At 39.5% G+C, this 24,586-nt stretch overlaps 1 protein-coding gene and 1 long non-coding RNA gene across 8 annotated transcripts in view; one reads left to right on the forward strand and one right to left on the reverse strand.

The window, feature by feature from the left end:
• The first annotated feature begins 411 nt into the window (after positions 1-411).
• The window catches only part of kcnip1b (Kv channel interacting protein 1 b), a 35,489-nt gene continuing 11,314 nt past the window's right edge, over positions 412-24,586 (forward strand). For 2 of the 7 annotated variants that reach the window (XM_070555323.1, XM_054730655.2), the window contains exons 1-3: positions 412-575; positions 1,012-1,271; positions 17,593-17,773. Coding sequence is in view for 4 of the 7 variants with exons in the window: in XM_015961130.3 (XP_015816616.3) it covers positions 1,184-1,271 (88 nt within the window). In the remaining 3 variants the exon portion in view is untranslated. Of the gene's footprint in view, positions 576-1,011; positions 1,272-17,592; positions 17,774-22,628; positions 22,978-24,586 lie in introns of those variants that run through there. The other 5 variants (XM_015961130.3, XM_015961131.3, XM_054730654.2 and 2 more) reach the window with 4 other exon arrangements.
• Positions 12,849-16,741, reverse strand: LOC139072097 (uncharacterized). Its single transcript, XR_011521704.1, has 2 exons — positions 15,142-16,741; positions 12,849-12,900 (listed from the first exon to the last, which is right to left on the reverse strand). It is a non-coding gene; the product is annotated as an uncharacterized lncRNA (long non-coding RNA).

The raw sequence follows: 24,586 nt of genomic DNA on the forward strand, positions 1-24,586 counted from the left end.
TATTGAACCTCCACTTTAAGAAGATAGAAATACAAATTGATCTTGGCTGTGCTCATACTAGCTGATAGCACATAAATCCTGAAGGATAAACTGTATTTTTCCAAATGTAGACTTTTGAGGGAGTTGTCTACAATGAGTAAAGCAGTCCTTTTTTTAAACGGTGGGACAGAAATTTGAACTGAACAAAGATTTCTGTGAAATGATGGATGCAAAGATACAAACTTTCATTTTGAAAGTATCAGTTCTTCATCATAATTCATAAATCCCCAACTTTAACCTGGGTCATTACCAGGCTGCTAACTGAATCATGCAACTGCGTATGTACATAGAAAAAAGGTTGAGGAAAGAACATCAGAGTGAGAAAGCACAAATGCAAGTCAGGAGGAGGGACCACACAGCAGGGAGGGAGGGAACAGTGTGGTGGCTGTTGGCAATTCTATGCAGCTCAGATCTGCTGAAAGCATCCAGAATATAACTCCTCCACTGCAGTTCAGAAGATACACGCGAATGTTTGCTGCACAGGAGAACTGGATCAGAACATTTCCTGACAGAAGACAAGACAAAGAGGCAGACAGGTGAGCAAAATAAGATTGCTCATTCTTGGATGGAGAAAATGTCCACAGTGGAAGAAACTATTTGGGTTTGACTTTTTAGGTTCTTTTAATATTTTGCTGCGTTAACCTCCTCAATTTGGATGTGTAAAAATCATTTGCTATTTTAGAATTTGTTGTACCTTTTTAAAATCTATATTTTCTCTGCAGTTGTCATCCCTTGTTTGTTTAGCTTTTCTGTCTTTTTCTGGCACTTCCATTTTTTTGGCTTCTTAACTTCATCAATTCATGCGAGGATGTGTGTTTCCTCAGTGTGTGTGTGTGTGTGTGTATGTGTGTGTGTGCGTGTGTGTGCATGCGTGTGTGTGCATGTGTGTGTTTCTGAATATGAATAAGCAAGTTAAAACACTGTCACATATAATGTTTACAGGGCTTTCATTGAAACATTTTCCTTCTGCAGGAACAAGAACCTCCTGACACTAAAACCACCTGATGCTGTCACATCTCTAAAGCTCCTGATGCAGACCCAGCATCACATTCCACATTAACGGCTATTCAATTACTTATTTTTTTAATTATTTTCTTAAATTTTGGAAGGAACCTGCCTCATTTGTCTACGGCTTAACCCCGGGATGGCTGGCTGTACCAGCCGCTGCAGGCAGGGGGTGCTGAAGTTGATCCAGTCCCTGCAGAGACTGATTTCAGGAGGTCTCACCAAAGGTAATATGACATTTCACCAATGCTCTCCTTTATTGTATGACTCTTTTCTGTAAATATGAAGAGACTCTTTGGTGTGTTGCTTGTGCTGTAGTTGTTGTAGAGTAAAGGCTAGTGCTGTTTTAGTCAAAATGCTCTTCAATTTAATTTTAACCAGCTCAGCTTCTGGGATTCTCTTTTATCAGCTAAATGTAAACAAAGTCAAGGTCCTCTTTCTCTCATGCTATCTGTAGCACGTTTTCTTTTTCAGTACCTCTGGATGGGCTTTGAATTGTGTTACCTTGCAATCAGGGCCAACAATAATATTGAGTCCTATCATCTGTTAGGCATTTTAGAAATAACAACCAGAGCATAATGCATTTACCTGAACTGCTGTGTGAATAAACTATGAACCAGATTACCATGGGGGGCAAAACTCTAAAATTGTCCCCAAACCAATCTCTGTACAAGTACTGCAAGACGAAGCAGCGTCTGATTCTTTGCCTTCTGTTCAAATTCAAGATCAAGCCAGCAAGTGTCAGGGTCCCGGTTTCCACTCAGGTGCAGACGTAGATTTATATGCATGGAAAAATGAATTGTGATGATGCAGCCAATAATTTACATGGTTTTTATACCAACAATTTCTTCTGAGCTACAACACAATTTTAAATACAATAGGATGTGAACGTTTGGACAGCTTTATTAGTCTTCATGATTTTCATGTATATATTTTTGGTTGTTACAATATAAAACTCAGTTAAATATATCATATAGGAGACACACACAGTGACATTTGAGAAGTAAAACAAATTTCTTAGGATTTGCAGAAAGTGTGCAAACATAGGCAGGTGCAAAACGTTGGCACTGTTGTCATTTTATTGATTTCAAAACCTTTAGAACTAATTATAGGAACTCAAAATTGGTTTCTCTCCGTGGCGACGAGAGTCCAGAGTTTTGGGTCGGCCGCTCGAAATCTCTACCAAAGCTGTTCTGTCACGCTGATAGAATTGCTTCAACAATAAACGCCATCTGTCACCAGCTGACGCAAAACTCCATCAGAGTTATTGATTTTTGAGACGCAACCAGTTTCATCAGTCGTTGTGACCCGGAGACATCTCAGGACCGATTTGGTTGCGCTACGGTTCTTCTACCCACCTCGTGCTTGGGGGTTCATCATCCCACCTGACATCTCGGATCCAAAAGGGGGTCTCCTAACTGGGTGAGGTAGACACTTCCGACAGATTGCGTCCGTATGCCTGTTTCTTTAAGAAATAACTTAGCTCAGCTGCAAACCAACTCTTTCACCCAGAACGTGTTTTCTCTTTCTGATAAAAACCTTCTGAGACACATTCACACCTCCAAACACACACACACATTTCATTTTAGTTTTCACCCAGACACAGGTTGCTTTAATACCAAGTTTAATATCAAAACTTATATAAATTGTCATTTATGAATTGTCTTTTAAATTGTCATCTTTAAATTGTTTGTAATAAATTCTTAACTTTTTAAACCTGACTCTTGTTTGAAATGAAACACAGAGTGGTGTATATTTGGTCACTGAACGAGCAAAGATTTCTTTAAATCTTCTGATTTAAAAAAAATAAACTTTTGCTATTAAATTAAATCTCTTAAATTAAAAATGAATCATTTGATTAAATATAGACCAAGCCAGTTGGTGTATGAACTTCTATCGATTATATAAATATTTGTGGATATAGTTATATATGACATAAGTTTCATTTGCCAAATTGTTTGATCTTTCTCGGGATTTAGCAGAGCTGAATAGCAAACAGTGTTAAATTCTAGTTATGTAGATTAACTACACTACATACTAAATATTGAGTTATTTTCTTTGTGTGGTGCACCTGTCTATTTGTTTTTAAACAATTATTGCAAATTTTCTATAAATCCTATAAACTTCATTTCACTCCTCAAACATCACTGTGTGTGTCTCTTATATGATATATTAACATATTAACTGAATTTTTTTTATCGTAACAACCAACGAGTTACACAGCCTTTTTAATGAAGATTAAAAAGGCTGGCCAAATGTTTGCATCCCTCTGTAAATAGCAAAAGAATCAAGATACAGTTTGGACAATGTGGACCAAAACTGTATCAGCTGTTTGTTTGTTTGTTTGTTTTTGTTTTGTTTTGTTTTGTTTTGCACAAAACATTTGTGCGCACCCAAAAGTAGGCTGCAGTTCTGAAAACCTTGACATTATGGAAAATGTTTTTAAAGAGAAAATATACTTTTTCCATCCTTTTGTGCTGCACTTTTGGTCTTTGCTGCCTCTATAAACACTCCAAAAAGCAATGTCCACACGCTTTCTCTTTTAGTGTTTGGTTCTCAGAATTGTGTGCTAAAAAATGTGTTTAAAAAAGTTACCGTTTGTAATGTCTCACACTGGAATAGTTGAATAAAATCAGCTCTCATGTGTAAGAGAGGGCTGCTGCGGCAACTCTACTCCTCAGCCCCACCAGGCCTGAAGCGGTGGATGGCTGGGCATGGCCAGCTCCAGCTTGTTTTGTCAAAGTGAAAGAAGCCCTGAAACGGCTTATTCTGGAAGGATTTAGTGCAAATAACTCCATAAACATGTTTTTCATTGACCATAGTGCTAATTATAACTTTAAAAAGTCATAATATTTCTATCAAAAACTAAGTTTGTCTGTGTGTGTACAGAAGATACAAAGAGAAAAAAGGCCAGATTGTTTTTGTCTCATCCTGATCCAGTTGTCATTCATTTTAATCATTGTATATTTGCTTTAAAGCAATTGTAGCATGAAAGTTAATAGGTTTAATGAAATATTTTAACAAAGTATTAATTTCAGTTGAATGTTGTTGCAACTTAGCGTCATGCTGCGAGCAGAAAAGTTGGACCCAAGATGCAGAAACCCCCCAGAACGACTCGAGGCAGGAGTGGTTTTAAGAAAATAAATTACTTTTATGAAAGGAGGATGAACAAAAATCCAAAGGCGCATAACCAAGCTTAACCTCAAGGAACACAGAATGACCAAGAAACAAAACAGAAGCTCGGTGATGAGCACGAACCTGGAGAAACTTCAAGGGAGACAAAACAACACTGACAAACAACAACGGACCGACAAACAGAGACACAGGCAGGGTATATACACAGACGCTGGGTGATAGGAGACGAGGGGCAGGTGTGTGGGAACTGGGCACAGGTAAAAATAATGAACTAAGGAGAACCAGAAATAAGCAGGGGGAAAAAAAACAAATATAATCCTGAAAACCAAAGCTACTGAAATAACCAAACTAAACTAAAAACATAATAGAAACAAGGACACAGGGTGATCTAAAAAGAAGAAAATAAATGATCTAAGTGGAGAAAGGAAACACACACAAACTCACTAAAGGAGGCAGGAGAACTGAAACACTAAACCAAAAGGTGGGGAGAATGGAGAACATGAGGGAACCAGGAGGGAGCTGGGGACAAAAAAGGCACTTAGACCAAAATTTAGAGTTTTTGTTACATATATTTGCACCGAATTACACATTTGTGCAGTTGCACAATTCAACTGAAAGACTTGCATCAAGGGTTAGGGATCGAATGCTTGGATGCTAACAATACAGTAACAAAGCAGACTTATAACCTGCTTGTTATCAAGAGACAAATATATGTATTTGTAATACAAACATAAAAGCAAGTCCAGAAACTATTTTGAGTCATTCTGTTCTGTTAAAAAAATCCCACTCATCTCATAATGATGCAAGTTTTCAGTCAAGGTAATTTATTGTAGCTTCATATAAGCTTTAGAATAATTTATTCCAAACCTTAATTACAACTGTTTGAACTGACTGATTAAATGAAATATAATTGGATTCCAAAAAAGTTTTCTGAGTTATCTCTGTTTGTCTGTCTTTGTATTTGACTTACCCAGTTTTCTGTCCTTTAAGGATGAGTAGCTGATGAAATAGAGCATATAATCTATTGAGCATCTAATCCCTTGATCTTGTCCTTCAAAAGGCCATTTGTCCTCCCCTGGTTGGTAGGGTTTGTCTTTGGCCGTCTCTAGTGTTAAGATACTGTCGTCACTGTTACATGATTAAATGTCACAGAGTTAATTAGCAGCAAAGATAAACACTGGCATGAAGAAGGGATAGTCACTTCATTAATGTTTTCAAATGTTTCATTTGACAGATTAAGTTATGTTTGAGTGTTTTGGGGTTCAAACTCCATATTTATGAGTCTCAAAAAAATTGAATATGGTGCAACAGTTCATTTATTTCAATATTCAAAAAGCTGAGAGACTCATTACAGGCAAAGCCAGATATATTAAGCTTTTATTTGTTATATTTGTGGCGATTATGGTTTACAGTTTATGAAAATTCGATATTCAAAATGTCAGACAAATAGAATGTTGTGAAGAAGTTCAATCTTCTAAACTCACAGTGTCACACTTGGTCTGCCAGACTCGCCCTCTGTTCTACCCAAAGGAGGAGTCTGGATACTCGGAGGCAGAGAGCATCATGAGGGGCGGGACTAACCAGCTAAAAGTAACCAATCAGAAAAAGGCGGAAATGATGACTGTATCGTGTGACGTTGTAGTTTTTTAGCTGTTGTCAAAGATGGCATCTTGCGACAGCGCGAATATCTTTTTTCAGAAGGCTTTTAACGCTTCTTCTTGTTGTGGTTTTAAAGATGTGTCCAAGTCATTTAGAACAGAGGAATGAGCCGCAGCGAACTCCGCCACAGACGCCGTCTTCGTTGTTTGAGAAACTGGGTATCGGTGTGTGTGACGTATGTTGCTCAGTGTTGATTGGCTCGGTTAGAGTTCTCAGGGGGTGGGGTTATTTGAATGGGAGTGTTACAAGGTCCTTTGTCATGTTGTGAGGTAAGTGTCTAACCCACGACATACAGAATCAGTTCGCAGACTACGGTGAAAGTTCAAACAATAATTTATTAAGGGAGAAATCAAGGGAGCAGCATAAAAGTAGCTGAGATCTTCAACAGGGGTCAAGCACGGGAATCCTTAGACAGATGGAGGTTAGATCCAGCTCGAAAGGGCGACAGAGGATTTTAGTGATCTTTTGAGAACTTACAGTCTTGAGAGAGGAAAGAGCTCGGGGGGGGGGGGGGGTCCCGGTCTGGGTCGATGAAGCTTCTAGGAGCTGGGATCCAGAGTTGGAGGGTGAGGGAGCTGCGCGTGAAGATGGTGCAGATCCAGGTGAGTAATGGTAGGCTACTGGAGGTGGAATTGGCCAGGGAGGAACTGAGAGACGAGCGAGTGTAGAAGTTCTCCAGAATTCAGACGGTCAGCGATGGGAGTGGAGGGTTTATTTGGAAACAACAGCAGGAGATCAAAAATGCATAATCCAAAGTCCAAAAACACAGCAAATGCTCAAAGGCTAAAATACTCGAATATATGACTCAAGATGGCTGTTAGAAGGTACCCTGGTAGAGTAATCATCCAGCGAAGTGATGGCGTCTCTCAGCTGCTTAAATACTCCCTGGCCAGCTGATGAGCTGATGATCTGCAGCTTGGCCACCTCCAGACATGCCCACCTGCAGAAGGAGACTCAAAACCACTTAGCAAATGGCAGGAGGAAAAAACCCAGACTGTGACATCCTTTGCTGCCCATAAGGAAGCATGGCTGGCCAGGCTGTCACACTCTAATCAGCTAATGAATCCAAAATACCTGCAAAGAGTTCCTGAACCTTTAGATGGTCTCGCAGTCTGAATTACTAAAATAAATTAACTTTTGCACCATTTTCTCATTTTTCAAGTGTAGGAGCTAAAAGCATCCATTGGACTCCATTGGATGCTAGCAATGTTCCCATAGCTGATGTCCCAACAACTCGAGCCAAAATAGCTTTGAGATCTCCAAGGGCAAGCATTAGCCCAGTTGTCTCCTGTTCGAAGGCCCCAATCCACCTTCCCGCGCCATCTTGAATGTGGGGCAGCCGTGAAACCAAACCAGTGAGGTCGAGGCTCTGCCAGGGAATATAATTAGCTCTTGTGCCCTTAATTAAAATTGGGTACTGACCATCATTAGTGTATCGAATAGGTGGTTTTAAGTCATGTCTGGGTCTCAGCTCACGGCTTTCACTGCTAGGACCTGGTTTTTCCTTCTCCTGAGTCAGACCTGTATTTGGGTCACCACGCTCTGGTGAGTGAATGCCTGGTTTGTAAAAAGGCTTGAAATTTTTCTCCTTGCTTGTGCTAGTGGTGTTCTCACTAACCTCATCTGAATGTGTGCCTGTGATGTGATTTAAGGATTTCCGCAGGCCTTCAGATATGTCCTGTATAATTTGGTCAACATCGTTTAGCTCATCATGTACATCCTCATCCTTGTTCTCAAGGTCAATCCAGTATGAGTTAGCCTTCGGTTGCCTTTTCAAAAAATCCTTATGTTCTGCAAAACAATCAATCTCCCTTCGTCCTTCTTCCCTTACCGCTCGACGTTCTGTACTGCAATATTTTGGATGCGTTCCACGAGGTGGAGTTGTTTGTTCGAATTCTCTTTCCTCACTTCCTTTTGCATGCTTTTCTTTGCCAGGTGCTTCATCTGATTGCTGTGATGTTGTTAATTTTAAAATTGCATTGTCAACATCTAAACCCTTAGGACCTTTGTCGAATGTGTCGCGCAAATCAAAATCTCCCGTAATTGTAACGGTTCCCAAAAGGGGATACAGGCCCTCTTCTGATGGGGCCTTCACTTCCTTCTGGGGTTTGTCCACTTTGTCTTTCATTTTAAGGATGGCCTGTTTAAAATTCTGTCTGTAAATCTTTCCTTCATTCCTGAATAAATCCAGGATCTGAATTTCCTTTTCTCTTTTCTGCTGTCTTTTCTTGGACCCATCTGCTTTATGATCCTGAATTCTCAATTCCAAATTATCACACGCCACTACGTCAAAAGTGCCTTCAGATGGCCACGGATTGCATAGTTTTCTCGTCCGTTTTGACCACTTCTCTGACATGTGCTTTATCTCTTTTGCTAAAGTAGGATTCTTTGCTCCCAAAATTCCTGCTGGCGTGACAGACATTTTGAAGTTTCACAGACACTATTATTCCTTTGATTAGTTGACTAGTTTGTTTATTTATAATCTCCTGAAAATAACACAAGAATTGAAAGTTGAAACAGATACTGGTGACATATGATGCTGTGGTCTTGAGTAATCTGTTATTGCTCTGTTTACACAAATGTTGAACAATTTATCTTCTTATTGTAAATGCCTTAAAATCAAATATCTTCTGATGTAACACTAAAGTAAAGTTAGTTCAAAAGCTTTAGTTATTGTTGAAAGAAAAACTTAATGCCTGAAAGTTTTTATAGGTGAACCTTTTAAATCTGGATTCAATATGTATTATTTTCCCTTTTTTTTTTTTTTTTTTTTTTTTTTTTTTTCCTCAGCAGCTGTGCAGTGGCAGGCTAAAAATAGCCTTATGCTGAATCTCAAGCTTGTGTGTGAGCAAAACTCAGCCCACAGGGTGGGGTTTCTCTACGCCCTCTGGCTCACCAACCTATCCACACACAGAGGTGGAGTCAGAGGCGGGATCGCCTCTGTACTTCTGTGTCTGTGCGTGTGTATGGAGAGGACAGCTTGTAGGTGGAGCTTTGCGCTTCTGGACTGGCCCCTCTGCTCAGTCTAAACTTGGGTCTGACAGCTCAGGGTGTCTACGGAGAAACGAACACGCTGACAACACCCAAGAGCATTCAGCCTTCAGATTTTAGCAACTCTCATACAGCTTTATAACATCACAACACAGGAAAAAATCAACCACAAGAGAGACCGAATCAGCAGAAGAAGAATCAGCTTCTCTCCAGTTCATCCAAGCAACAGCCCAAACAAGATCAGAGTATTTGACCTTTCACGAGTAAAACAACCACACACAGCAAAGCTTTCACACTTGCATAGAGATAAGAAAAACACACTTCAAAGCAATTTGACACCGAAGCATCATTTTATGCCACACACTCAACACGCATAAACATTATTATTTATTTATTAATCATAATCTATATTTCTCATATTTCACATTACCCAGCTGGTAAAAGTAGTTATCATGCTTGTGCACTTCAGCATATATTTTTATTTATATATATGTCACTCTAAAACTAATTATTTTAACTTCTGGTTTTCTGTTTAAAGACTAATCAGAACAAGATCACAGACTTTGAAATTTGTATAACATTAAACATCAAAATTTAGCACTGCAGTGAACAATATTGATCTGTATTACTCCTTTGTTTTTCTTTTTTCCTCTAATTCTCTGGCGCCTGACACACCTTCTCAACTCACGCACCCACTTCTCAACTCGCACACACTCTTATCTCCTCCACACACACACGCTTATCTCACACGCCTGTCCCACCCACAAAACTTCTCTCACAAACACACTCACACAAACAAACAATTTCTGAGCTCTAGAGTTGTTTACAGCCACTTTGCTGCAAACTCTGACGTCAAACATATCTTTGCCAAAAACTCATGAAATTTACCAATCCCCGAGGATTCAACCGAATTACTGGCAAGCTTATCTGTCACAACTTCAGCGCTTTTTCTCAGATCCCAATCTTATCCCGGCCTCACCGGGGCATACTGGATCTCAATTGTCGACCTCGTTCACTTGTCCTCACTGGACTTTAATCAGCTGTCAAATTCTATTCCAATTCTCGCTGTCCCAGCTTTTAATTTGTCACAAACTTTGTCCGTCATCAAAATGACTCAGCTGACTTCACACATGTGTGAATAATTTCACCGCTGCTCTGGACAAATGCCTCTTCTTGTTATTATAACTTCTAATTTATGAGAAGGGCATGTTTTTTCTCTCAGACCAGTTCTCAGTCCACGGAATAACTCCAAAATTGAACAAAAACTGTTCTTACCTAGGGCCCAGAAGTTTATTCCGTGGGCTGCGAAACGATCCGAAGAGCACACCTCTACTTCCCGCTTCGTGGTCGCCAAATGTGGTTCTTTTTTCCTTATCAAAAACAAGAAGGAGACAGGTTCTGTCCAAACTCAGCGGGGGGCATTTATTTACACAACTCATCCATACATCACCAACACTTCACAGGGGACAGCGTCCAGCTTCGATCTAACCACCTCGGCTGGAGATCCTTCTGCAAAAGCCCACTCCCCTACACCACGCAGCATCAGTTATACTATTCAACCCCCACCTCCCTTTTGATTCTGAGAAATGATGGGGTGCTACTTCCACATCCTAATATGGTCAAAAGTAGTTGAAACTTACATAAGCTGGGCAGATCAACATGTTTTTGGAGCATGTACTCAGCAGCTGGGCTGCCTGATAACCGGCTGGCATTGATGAGCAACATGTCAACATGCACGTACACAAAACACTGCTTTTAGCTCCTACACAAGTTTCACAGTTGTCTATTTTTGCTTATTTTAAACGTATTTGTAATAATTTTCTAAATTCTTTTTTATATTTTAAATTTTTTCTTTTGGTGAAGCGCCTCGTGATTTTTATCTTGAGAGGCGCTATTGAAAGATTGTTTCTTCTTCTTCTTCTTCTTCTTCTTCTTCTTCTCCTCCTCCTTCTTCTTCTTCTTCTTCTTCTTCTACCTGTAACCCTTTAACTGGCAGATCAACCACTTGGTAGAACATTTTAGCCCTTATATCTTGTAAGAGCGTGCACTGGACTTAACTAGAGCTGAAACAACTAATCGATTTAATCGATTACAATCGATTATTAAAATAGTTAACAACTTTTTTAGTCATCGATTAGTTGTTTAATAATCATATTTTACCGCATAAAGTCTAATTTTTACCACAATCTGACATCGGTTACAATCTGTTAAATTTGCCGCCAGTGTGTGGCAGTAATGAGCCACTGATCTACCAGTGGAGCCGTAGAAGAAGAAACGAGCCAATAAGTGCCCTCGGTTTTCACGACGTAACACGTTACTGATGCTCATCTTGCTGTGAGAGATGGCGGAACAAGAAGAAATACGGAAGAAAAATAGAAGCGACAAAACGGAAGAGAAACCCCGGACACAAACCTCACGAGTATGGGAGCACTTCACTCTAGATGCCATGAAAAGACGGGTGACCTGCAAAATATGCAATAACCATCTAGCGTGGCACGGAAGCACGACGTCCCTAAGTGAACATTTGAGACGAAAACATGTGGGGGCTGATGCAGCAGAGGAAAGTCCGGTGAATCCGGTAAGTAACAGAAAATAAACAAGCTAACGCAGATCAAATTTGGGAGCTGAGTTCGTTATAGTGGATGTTAAACATGTTTTTTTGCCGCATCAGTCTACGGTGTTCTACTTCTGATTGACTAAATGCAATCGTGAATCGCCTCCGTGTTGTGTGTCATGCGCTTGCCAAATTTAGCACGTCTGTTTATAAGAATGTTCTCGTTAAGAGAAAAACGGCACAAACCCATAACTATGTTCCTCATTCAAAAAAGGACAACTCCGCGGAGAAAAATATACAGACGAGCTAGGTCCAGGTGAATATAACGCGGCATAGTTGTACGCTTTCAATTTTTAAATACAGGAGAAATTCAGAAAGTCTTTTTTTTTTTACTATTAAAAGACTGTTTTACTGTCTGATGCTGTAAAACGCCTCACAACACATTTTTGACAAAATAAATGTTCACTGTATATTGTTAATTAATTCAAATAATGTAATATTGATTTAGTGTTGTAGTGCGTGTGCTGCTTTATTTCATATGTGTACTTATTTCAGTCTATTTGTGTTTCTTATGCAGAAAAAAACAAGCAACGATGGACAACTACATGGGGAACAAGACACTCACCCTCCAGCAATTCTACATTATTTTTTATGGAATTTACCTCTTATATTTTGATGCCAAAAAATTATTCTGGACTGATATTTTGCACTGTTTAGCTCATTTTACACCGCTGACTGTGTTCATGTGCAATAAAATAGATTGCAGTCAACTGCAGAATTCTCTTATGTTTTTATTTTTCTTAACTGAAATGTATTCATCACTTGTATAGGTTAAATAGCTAAACAATAACAAACCGATTAATTGATTAATCGAAAAAATAATCAACAGATTAATCAATTATGAAAATAATCGTTAGTTGCTGCCCTAGACTTAACTAAAACACAAACTGAACAAAAAGTTCTAAAAGTTAAGGTCCTGTTTGAACCAAACTATAAAAACCATTAATATGCAAAAATGCAACCTTCTATAGAGGGCATACACTTGCTAATTGATTGAATTTGCTGTGGTTCCTGGTATAAATTAATGCCTAGTGAGTCATTTTGTGCTCCAGTTTCAGGAAGTAGAAGTTAGTAGCATGACTGGTCTTCCATTTATTTATTCATGTTGAGGGTTTATGTCACTTTTTAGTCTTGTAGTCTGTTACCGAGTTGTTTATAGTTTTTCCCTTTGGTTGTGGTTTCCCACCAGTCGCAACTCACAAAAATCACATACATCACCCAGACGAAAGCAGTGGAAAAGCATAGTTTGATGCAATAATGTGAACATTTTACTAAAGAACACCTGTTGGACTTAAAGCTGCAAATTTTGACACAATTCACTGATAACCCCTGATTTGAAATTTCATAACAACTCAGTTTTAGATAACGTTTTGATACACAAACTGAGGCTGTCTTGGCTTGCTCACCTTTAATAACGAGTCTTCCATGTTCAGCAGCTTGCATATTCATCTGGAGACCTTTGGAAGATGAAAACTGAGTCAGAAAGCTACTGTGAGGATTTGCCCCAGGCCTGAAGCTGACCTAACACACACTAATCCTGTCTCACCAGTGAAAGGCTGCATTCGAACTATTTTTCTGTTTATGTTAGATTATGAAAATGGGCCAATTGTTTTTATGTTCTTTGACAATACTGATGTTATTTTCTGGGATTCTGTAAAGCAAAGAATGTTTAGAATGTGCTGCACAAATGTTTTTATTATTCAAGTTGAACAGAAAGCAAAGGGCATCTGAGTCTGAATGACACCAGCTGAGGTATTTTTCAGGTAGAACAGTTACTCTGAACCCCCGATTGTGGAGAAAACCATGCCAATGTGTGCATTTTAATGACAGAAACTGTTAATATATTTGGACTTATGTAAATAAATAACAGAGCATATAAAGAAAATACCTCAGCCAACAATCTGCAGCATTGTTCTTGAGTGAACGTTCATATTTAATTTAGTTTATCGTTCTAATGTAAGTCGAAGGCGTTCAGGCTCTGGCGTTTGTGATGTACATAAAGGCTCCTTCTGCCTTGGGGCACTGACACACCAGCACACACATCACTGTGACATTATTTACTCCCACCATCTAAAACATGCATGTTAGATTATTTGGAGGGTCTCAGGCAGAGAAGTATGGTCAGCCCCACCTCTGTCAGTTAGCCCCCGGGCTGCAGTGGCTACATTGCGGCCCGTGTGTGGATGTGTGTGTGCATCATCGAGGTGTGCATGGGTGATTTTGTTGTGTTGTAAAGCATCTTTAGGGGTTTCTAGAACTCTAGAACATGTGATTCCCAAACTGTTCAGCTTCAAAACCACTAAATATCAATTGTCAAGTCATGGACCCAGATAGCCCTGATTTGACAAAACAAGCATGCTTCAAACACTTAATAATTCAGGGGGTAGACAAACACATATCTACTCTTGCTCACTTATAACCGCATCTGACAATTTGGTTGAGTTTTTATGACAATTGTGATAGAGATATTTCTTCAGCAGTTGTTTTTCTATTTTATTTTGATTACTTTAAATTGTCTCAAGACTCCTTGTGTAGTTATTGGTGACCCACACTGAGGTCCAAACCCCATCTTATAACACTATATAAATACAGGCCTTTACTTTTACACATTGAACCTTACTGGGTTCTAGTTCAGCCTTCATGACCAGGAACTACATTAAAATTACTTTCTAAATTAGAAATGGAAGATTCCCTGATTCATAAAATTTTACAGATGATCAACAGAGCAGCTGTGCACCAGTGTAGTTTGTGAATAATCCTCCTATTGCAACTTTGCATCAATGAAATCTAACTCATTTCCTGCTTAGATGTACATTCTGTAAGTGTAGCACATTCCAAGGTAAAACTCTTCTTCTGTTTTCATTCCTACTGTTTCCTTGTAAGTGACGGCTACCGTTCAGAAGAATTGACTTTGAACAGATGCAAACAAAAAGATTTCTTGTGATCATGTAACTCAATAAATACTCTCAAAAATAAAAAGTAAATATCCTAAATATATCCTGCCTGGTAGTTTTTTCTGTTGGTTTTTAGAGGGTTTTAACCGGGCAGCAGCCAGATCTCTATGTGTGGCCCCGCCCCGTGTCGAGTCTAAACATTTTGTTCTGGAATCTCTGCAGCATCTGAAAGAGGGAGGGCTATCTGGTAGGATATCTTTAGCTGATTGGAGGACGCACAAGGTAGTGCCCGGCTGGCACTGGCTACCATATTTTGCCTTTAGCCAGTCACAGTAACAAATCAAATGACCTATACCGTACTTGGAAAACAACAACAACTCGCTCAAGCTTCATTCATTCACTCACGAGGCAATTAACATGTCTTTGGGTGATTTCTGCCGATTTTGCGAAAAGAACATGTGCATAAAGTGCAGGATGTCCCCCAGCGCATTATTAGCCTGGCGGGCCACCAGGCTAAGCGTGGTCCTCACCACCTCTCCCTGGCCCTACCTTCTCTGCTGACACGGACGACGCACAAAAGTGAAACAAACCTTGTGAGTTGCTTTGGACAATAGTGTCTGCTAAATACATAAACATAAAATAATGTGATTGGAGACTACCTAGTTAAAATGTAGAAGAGGTCTCTTCTGCTTCGTTCTCTGTGTCTTATCATCCATCTTGGGTGTTTAATCTACAGTTTTGAGCTACACAGAAGAGCAAGTTTTACATAAATCACAAGAAATGTCACCTGAATATCAGTTTTACCTTGGAAACCTGGCTCTGTCCCCTCCTCTTACTTTATCCTTTTTATCTTGTGGCTGTTAAAGCAGCGGATGGGAGCTGACAGTGTATGTCTTTGCTTTTAATTTTTTACATCACATCACTACATACTTTTATGTAACCACCCTCCCCTTGATTTATTTTTATCCTCTGCTCCTGCCTACTCTCCTTCTCTCTGCGCTTCTGTCTCCACTTGAATCCTGTGCAGCTCTGTGATCTTTTCTGCTTGTTTTTGGATGCATTTGCAGTAAAAGGGTGATTGTGTGTAGTGTTGTATTAACGTTCTTCCTTTTTTCTGTGATGATTTGTGCAATTTCTGGATTTAGCCTATGGATTTAAAAGTACTGCTGGTTGATACTGAATCGTTGGGCTCTGCTGCCATCTGTTGTTAAACAAGTATCACCACAAAAGTCACCCATTAAAATAACATCTCAGTTTTTGATTACATATACAGTGTGGACTAGCATATTTGTTTAGATTTAGCTAAATAAACAAAGATGATACTATTCTATTTTTATTCGGTGTAGAATTTGATGATAAGAATTCTAAAGTCACTTCTTAATTCATTAACAAGTAAACATTCATATCTACACATTATAAGACAGAACAGAAAAAGGCTGTGCTTGATTATGAATGCCATATCCCAACCAAGAAACATCTGGTTTTGCTTGTGTCTGTGTTAGCTTTTGCTAGAACATCTGTAGAATCGTTGGTCAGATTTTAATATTAGTCCCAGACAGGAATCGTTCAACACACGTCTCAAAAAAGCCAGTGTCTTTATTTGTCTCATTGGAGAAATCTGTTTTTGACAGAGGGTGACCCGGCACCACCATGCTTCACTCACCCAGGCCATCACTAAAAATAGAACAATAAATAAATACACAAATTACTAAAACAATTTAAATTCAACAAACACCAATGACGCCAATTAAAGAATAAAAAGAAGAAATAATAATGCAAATGATAATAATACAAATAAAAATTACAACATAATGCCTAAAAAGAGATCCACTACTTCAGTAAAAACCACATTTGAAATCCCCACCCCCCATTCCCCTTTTAACCTTTGGGTAAAAACTTTGAACTAAACTGAGGATTTAGGCATCTTGGAACCTGTCATGGCAGATGGCTGCTTATACTGATACAGGATTCTCTGGAGGTTTCTTCCTGCTAAAAGGGAGTTTTCCTCTCCACTGTTGCTACATGCTTGCTTAGTATGAGGATTGCTGTAAAGACACTGATATCAGTCAGTGACTTGATGCAATCTGCTGGGTTCCTAATGGAAGAACTGAATATGTATACCAATTGTGATTACAGCGACGAAATCTGTACATTCATCCTGAGTTTAGTAAAACACAGTAGGGATCTGTCAAAATACAATCTGCCTGTCTTACCCCAACTTCACACTGGAGGAAGCAGCGCAGAATGGAGCTGCTTCAAATAGTGTATAGGGTTGATTTATACTGGCAGTGGCACAGAAGTTTTTTGGTGTAGAAGAAGAAGAAGAAGAAGAAGAAGAAGAAGAAGAAGAAGAAGAAGAAGAAGAAGAAGAAGAAGAAGAAGATCTTTTCTATAGCGCCTCTGAAGATAAAAATCACATGGTGCTTCACAAAAACAAAAAATGTAAAAATATAAAAAAGAATTTAGAAATTGATTAAAAATATATTTAAAATGAGCAAAAATAGACAACTGTGATTAAAAATGTAAAGAAAGAGAGAGAGTGAGTAGGAAAGAGGGAAATCAGTGGATCCTGAGGAAGGTGGAATAGGTGGGGAGAGCAGAACAAGGAGAGGGTGGTGAAGGTCACACCAAAACCAGCTTGAACAAGTGAGTTTTCAGGTGCTTTTTAAAGGAGACCACTGAGTCCATTGATCTCAGGCTCGGGGGAGAGAGTTCCAGAGTCTGGGGGCCACAGCAGCAAATGATCTGTCACCTTTTGTCTTTAGCCTGGTGTGCTGCACAACCAGTAGGCTTTGACCACTGGACCTCAGAGGCCTGCTGGGGGTGTAGGGACTAAGAAGATCACCAATGTATGATGGTGCTTGTCCATGTAAGGCCCTACAGACCAGAACCAGATCCCATGAGCAGTTCGCCGTGCCACAGAAGATAAAATTGGGCTCCATTTTTGCTGCAAGCCACTTCTGGGGCACATCAATTTCCACAGTTAGCATAGGGCTAGTCTAGGAAATCGCACACAGTGTCAGTGTAAAATGTCTGGTAATTTTCAAAATAAAAGACTATTACAGCAATGCAATTTCATATCTATGTAGATTACGTCAATACATGTGACCTAATGGCTTATTTACTCCCAGCATATTTGGAGAAGTGCAATGGTGTTTTTCATGGCTTTGATCCTGGCAGTGGAATGGAATAACTTCATGTATGACATCAGCGATATCAAATGTGATTCCCTTCTTCTTTTGGGTTTAATGGCAGATGGCATAAACAAACCATGACCTTTCAAGACTCGAGGGATTTTGTGATCTTGTGAGTCTGACGTCAGAGAAGCCACTCCCCAGCTGAGACTCTACTGGTGTGGATTGGCACACAGCGAAATACGCAAGTAAACCGTTCTGCTGCCGTTCCACACCGCTGGTTCCTCCGGTGTGAAGTCGTGGTTAGTATCGTCTGTTCAAACATTCCAAAAGCAGATGGCCTCCTCAGTCAGCTTTCCACAACTGTCTATAACTCAGTCAATTTTTCAGGCAATGAGACTGACTTTGATGCTGTAGCTGACCGCCGTCCCCAATACTCTAATAAATTTCTAATTGCACAATCTTTGCTTCAAGTTTTGTGATTAGGTCAACCATCCACTGCAGTTAACCCTGACAGATAGCATAATATCTAATTTTATTTATTTATTTTGCCTTTATTTAACCAGGTTGGTCCCGTTGAAGATCTCTTTTGCAAGGGGGACCTGGCCAAGACAGACAGAGTAGCAGCACAAGTTACAACATTAATACATTCACATTTAAATACATTTCCACATGCCGGGGTTATAGGTCAACGAATAATTTGTAAGCTTTTGCTTACTTTTTGGATTCTTCAATAAATTCGTAAATATGGAAATATTTACCGATTTATTAATAAATTAGGATATCCGGAGATATCTACGGGGCACCACCCCTTCTAATTAGAAAGGGAAATGAATCCAAAATTCTTATCAGTCTCGACTAAACAATCCGTGAATCCTAACGAGCTGCTGTTGAATTTTATATGACACAAACAGATTCACTTGAGACAAAAATCTTAATTGGCTACAGACTTATTAACTAATATATTCACTTCAGCTCAATCAATATCAACCATCTGATTTTATCAAATGAATAACAACAATGAAATGCTACCGTAAAACAAGGAGACCCCAATGGATGGGTGTGTTTTAGTCATGTGTCCTCCTAAACACTGAAAACAAACGTGTGTGTGTGTGTGCGTGCGTGTGTGTGTGTGTGTGTGTGTGTGTGTGTGTGTGTGTGTGTGTGTGTGTGTGTGTGTGTGTGTGTGTGTGTGTGTGTGTGTGTGTGTGTGTGTGTGTGTGTGTGTGTGTGTGTGGAGCAGTGATGTGATGCTGCAGGAATGTGAGCTTTAAGCTGTGACTTTTCCTCTCTCGCGTCTCGGTCGCGGGGGCAGCATCCCAACTAAGTTGCAGACCGTCCTCTCCCCAGTTTACCTCCATCAGCTCCTCAGGTACGACCCCAAGGCATTCCTGAGCCAATTTGGAGATGCACAGTACTTCAATCTGTGCATTTATTTTAAATTATAGAAGGTAAAATTTAATTTTAAAAAAAAGGGAAAAGAAAATTAAATCAGACATTGTAGAAACCCCAGAAGGATGCAAACATATGCATGAATTTTGAACGATTTAATGATAATTTAATCAGTTCTGTTCAGGTTTGTACCTCAGCTCCATCATGGCCACCAACCATGCAATAGGCTGGCATCACTGCAGACATTTTTTTTATTTGAGAAAGTAGGGAAATGACTGCATTCCGCTTCTGCACCGGAGGAAACTGGTTCAAGTTGTAATAACTGGAATACATCTGACTGGATTGCGGCCCTTAACTGTTAATTTACCAGAGCTCTCACTTGTCTTTCTGTTAAAAATGTCTGAAATATTTACAAGTTGTTGCGCTGCTTAAGATGAGAATCATACTAGAATATGTTTCCATTCGACAAATGATTTAGAACTAAAGCTTTTTCATTTGCTGATTTTATTTTGTTATTTCTATGTATTTAGTTCTGCCACACTGCTTTTTTACAGCTCAACACAAGTGTGAAGGAAAAGAAATCTCAAGAAACATGAAAAATTGAAACTATGTTGAGAAAAAAATCCTACACTGCATGAATATTTTACCAAGCATACACACACATGTACCCACAAAGAAAGTGTGATGGGATTTTACATTTCCTGCCTGCAGCATTTGGAATATTTAAACAGCTTTTCATGTCTTCATGCATCTCACATCCACTGAATTTGCCACCTTCAAATGTTTCTCTGATGATAGTTACATCCTGCAGAATCTGACAGTGATGAGATATTAAAGACAAGTACAGGGTTTAAATCTTAACGTGATGATTATTTCCTCAGGCTCGTGTGTTTCTGTCTTCTTTGTGATGGACTGGCGACTTGCCTGGTACACTCCATCGTTCTCTTTGTTGCAGCTGAGTGAATTTTCATCCCACTTGTACAGAATAATAAGAAAAGGAGAGATGTTGTCTATAAACAGAACACTTTGTGGAACATCTCTGTCTCCAACCAGGTTCTCTGTCTGTTTTTGCTGCAGAGCATGTTCATTAGAGTCAAGAAAAATTATCTATTTGATGATAAAGCTTATATTTACAAACAGTCAGGTTTTCTTATAATGTAGTGGTGCATAAATATTGCTGTGGTCCATCTGATCAAAGCAGAACGTTTTATTTTTCTGTGGGCATCATCTAGAGGTGGAGAAAATGTTGTACATCTTAAGCCACTCTCCCTAATACCGTGATTCAAATTGCATAGGACTCTATGGGACAGGGAAGTAGTGGGGTCAGCAAAAAGATAAACAAAAAATGAAGTATTGCCTACATTATATCACAGTACAGGTTAAGATTATCACTTTAACAGATTTCTTTGAAAAAAAAAAGGGGGGGGGGGGGGCCCAGATTGCTGATTTAACATAAAACAGAGCAGTTTCCTGCTCCTCTGACCTACTGTTTGAAAGTGGGTTATGTTGTAAACAACCCCTCTGCAGCTTGCTATGGCTAATGCTAACAATGAGCTAACACTAACATTGTGATTTATTTTATATTCATCTTTTTGGTCAAAAAAGAGAAAAAAAAAAAAAAAATATATATATATATATATATATATATATATATATATATATATATATATATATATATATATATATCCATCCATCCATTTTCTGAACCCGCTTGTCCATGTAGTTACATAAAAGTACTCAATCACACAGCAACCGACAAAGAAATAGGCTGAAGCTCAGTAGTTTATAATAATTAGGATTAATCAAATCCTTAACCAAAACGTAAACATTGGTAAGTATATTATGGATCAATTTAACTAGAAATCAATAATAAATTAGGACAAGGTATCAAATAAACACAAAGGTAGACGTCAAACCAAATTTCTATAATTCTAATTTTTTTAAGTCTTCTTGAAAAATGGCATAAAATAGCACATCTTTAATTCATCATTAAGTCCATTCCATAACTTCCCTCCCACAACTGACACATCTGTTCTTAGCATTGGCTCTCACTTTGGGTATTGCAATCACATAAGATTCCTCCAAAATATTATTACAACAAAGCCAGTTCATCATCAGTAAGTGACTTTGTAGCCTCCTTTAGCTCCTAGGGCTGGGCAATAAATAAAAAATGTATCATTATCGAAAGGGCTGCGCAGTGGTACGGTGGTTAGAGCTGTTGCCTTGCAGCAAGAAGGTCCTGGGTTTGCTTCTCGGCCTGGGATCTTTCTGCATGGAGTTTGCATGTTCTCCCTGTGCATGCGTGGGTTTTCTCCGGGTACTCCGGCTTCCTCCCACAGTCCAAAAACATGACTGTTAGGTTTATTGGTCTGTCTAAATTGTCCCTAGGTGTGTGTGTGTGTGTGTGTGTGTGTGTGTGTGTGTGTGTGTGTGTGTGTGTGTGTGTGTGTGTGTGTGTGTGTGTGTGTGTGTGTGTGTGTGTGCATGATTGATTGTCCTGTGTGTCTCTGTGTTGCCCTGCGATGGACTGGCTCTCTTTCCAGGGTGTATCCCGCCTGATTGCCCGTTGACCGCTGGAGATGGGCACCAGCGCGCGACCCTGCGTGGACAAGCGGGTTCAGAAAATGGATGGATGGATCATTATCGAAATGTCTGACTCTTATCGAGATATTTTTTCCATGTCAATAAATTTGCTAATTAAAAAAAATAAAGATGTGTGTAGGTTCAGGTTGGCAACATTCATTTTCCCTTTAAGAAGCTGTATCACCTTGAGTCACGTAAAACTGTGACTCAATGTAATACATGTGACAACCCCATCTAGTGGACAACTTTTGTTTCTGCATATACCTGTAGTTATTGTCTATTTATCGTTATCGAGCTATAAACCTCAATATATCGTAATATTGATTTTAGGCCATATTGCCCAGCCCTATTAGCTCCTTTATACTGCTGTAGGCTGTGTCAATGTTCATGCTGGTTTTAACTTTTTGCCTCCAAAGACATTATTCTTTTATGTTTACTTCCAAGCTCCACCATGATGCCAACAGAAAATGCAAACTTTTTTTTCTTCTTGTGCTTTTTATTGACAATCAGCAAACAGACAATGCTAACTGCTAGCATTATAGCTAGCAGCTTTAAAGGACTACTACCCACTCCACAAAACTATCAAGTGCAATTTTTGGTCAGCAGAGAGCTGCAAAATGGTGTCACATATGAAACTGGTCAAGTTTCTAACCCAACAACTACTGAGATCAATGTAAAAAACTGTTGTTACTTTAAAAGATCAACAAGTTGTGGTTCAGAGATGCTATTCTGCAGCCCCTGGTTCTAAACAGTGGTTATCTGAGTTTCCTTTTTATCACCTAGAAACAATCAAAAAAAAACCTAGAGGTGGTTGTGGATTAAATTCCCATTCCATCATTGGTTTTTGAAACATTCAGACCCACCTCTCTTTCACCAACAACCATGCCCTCTGCAAAGTCACTGAAACTGTCTTCCTTCATTATTCTGGTGCTCCTTCATCAAATCTTCTTCAAGACGTCTGTCTACATGCCGAAACTGAGTTGATCCCATGTTACAGGCTGACTAGTTATTTGTGTTAAAACACTGATTCAGGGAGCATACAGTAACACCTGGGCTGTGTATATTTACAAGAGTGATCAGTGATGACTACAGTGATAAAATATCAAAAGAAAAAAATAGCTTAAATGAGATCGTGAAGTGACAGGTTGCTTGAATTTAAAAAACAAGACATGAGGGAAAGGCTGACAGATGAGTGGAGTGAAGCACAGCTCAGAGGGAGTGGTGCAGAAAAGCAGGAGCAGCTTGTATGTGTCTGTGTGTTTAGAGAGCGAGAGAGAGTGTGTAAGGAGGGAAGAGAGAGTCAGAAATCCAGGAGAGTTTGCTCAAAGAAGGACAGATCTGAAACCTGGTGAGGAGAGGGGTGAGAGCAGCAGACGGAGATAGAGACGGGACGACAGGCTGACAAAATCTGAGTCGAGCGACGGACCATCACTCTTTGGGTAGTTTTACCAAGCTGGTTTCCACGGTGACAACATGGGTGCAGTGGTGGGCACTTTGACCATGCAAACCAAACAGAGAAGACCCTCAAGAGGTATGTCAACACTGGTCGGAAAGAGATTATAGAGAGCAAAAACCCTTCAGGATGACAAATTACATTAGAATTGACTCAAATTTGTGTTTAAAAAAATATGTATTTATTCAAAGGAAAAATCAGCAAACATTCAGACAACCAGTTGCTCTGATTTGCGCTGCTGCAGAACAGGTTGATTCATAAATAAAAATTAAACATTTCCTCAATGAAGATGCTGCAGAACAGCTGAGGCTGAAGATGAATAGAATCTCTGAATGATGTGGAGGTATGATCTCTAACACATGCGCTGCTGAGTTGATGGTGAAACTAACAGGATGTCCTTGAAAATCAGCCTGTGATCACTTGTGAGCCTGCCAGTCAAACGTGTGTGTGTGTGTGCGTGCGTGCGCGCGCGTGCGTGTGTGTGTGTGTGTGAGAGAGAGAGAGAGAGAGAGAGAGAGAGAGAGAGAGAGAGAGAGAGAGAGAGAGGAGGGACACATGCAGCAAAGCGAGTTCAGCGGAGAGAATTAACACGCAGCTCACATATCATACCTCTCTCTGGCCTTATGCTTGAGAAGCCAGTTGTCATGGTGACTGGGTTGTAAAAGCACAAAGAGGAGGGCAAACACATGCATCGGTAGGGTGAAAAATCCTTTTTAGAGCAGCACATGATGGATATGTAAGAAATAAATAACTGCAAACAAAGTAGGTGGCAATTGCCAGCTGACACAAATAAAAGAGGGTTGTTTTGGGGGTTATTTCTGCTCACTGGAGAGCAAATCTCTTTTCCTATTTGGGGTTTTAAAGAAGTTTTTAACTGAACAGGTCATCTCACCATTTATTTTGTCCTCAATACTAATGTAGTCCATTGCAGAGTGTGTTGTTGTGCCAGCTATGCAGAATGGCAGGAGATAAGATTAGACGGATAAGACTTCATCCCCAGAAAACAGACAGCTGTTGGCTCCCTTGACACAAACACAAGCGCTCTACACCAGATCTGTCTGGTAGATAATCTATCAGGCTTCCAAGTGATCACAACAGATGTTGGCACAAAAATGCACAGAAGAGTGTCATGGTAGAAACAAAATAACTGGTGAAATCTGTTTACAAATTGCAACACAGTGTGCTGCAAAAATGGAAGTAGAAATCATTTATTTTCATCAATCATCAAAAAAGCCAAGGCATCACTCCCAGTTTTAGTTCTTAATGATTTGGCAGTATGTTTGGGATCACTCTCTTTGTATTTTGTAATTCATAAAATAAAATGAAAGCGTTCTTTGTTCACAGGATTTTTTCCACCCCCTGCCTAAAACCTCTGTACTGTACTGTATAATCACAAATATATGCTATACAAGCTAACACTCCATGTGAGCCTCAGCCATGTGAATCCTAGAGATAACGCTCCACTGCCTCTGTGGAGGAATCATCAAACAAGACTCAAGATAAAGTGCTCCAAGTGCAACTAAAACCTCTAACTTATCACTCAATTAAATCTCCAGACAGTGAGGCAATGCTAAGAGAGCGGGAGTGTTCAGGAACCTGGAGGTAGGGTCTTAATACTTCTTACTCTATCATGACAGGAAAGGGAATTAAAAAGGTAGTTAGCAGGGTGAGCCAAGCCATTTAAAAC

Source organism: Nothobranchius furzeri, chromosome 10 (genome assembly GCF_043380555.1).
Source record: "Nothobranchius furzeri strain GRZ-AD chromosome 10, NfurGRZ-RIMD1, whole genome shotgun sequence".
Classification (NCBI taxonomy): domain Eukaryota; kingdom Metazoa; phylum Chordata; class Actinopteri; order Cyprinodontiformes; family Nothobranchiidae; genus Nothobranchius; species Nothobranchius furzeri.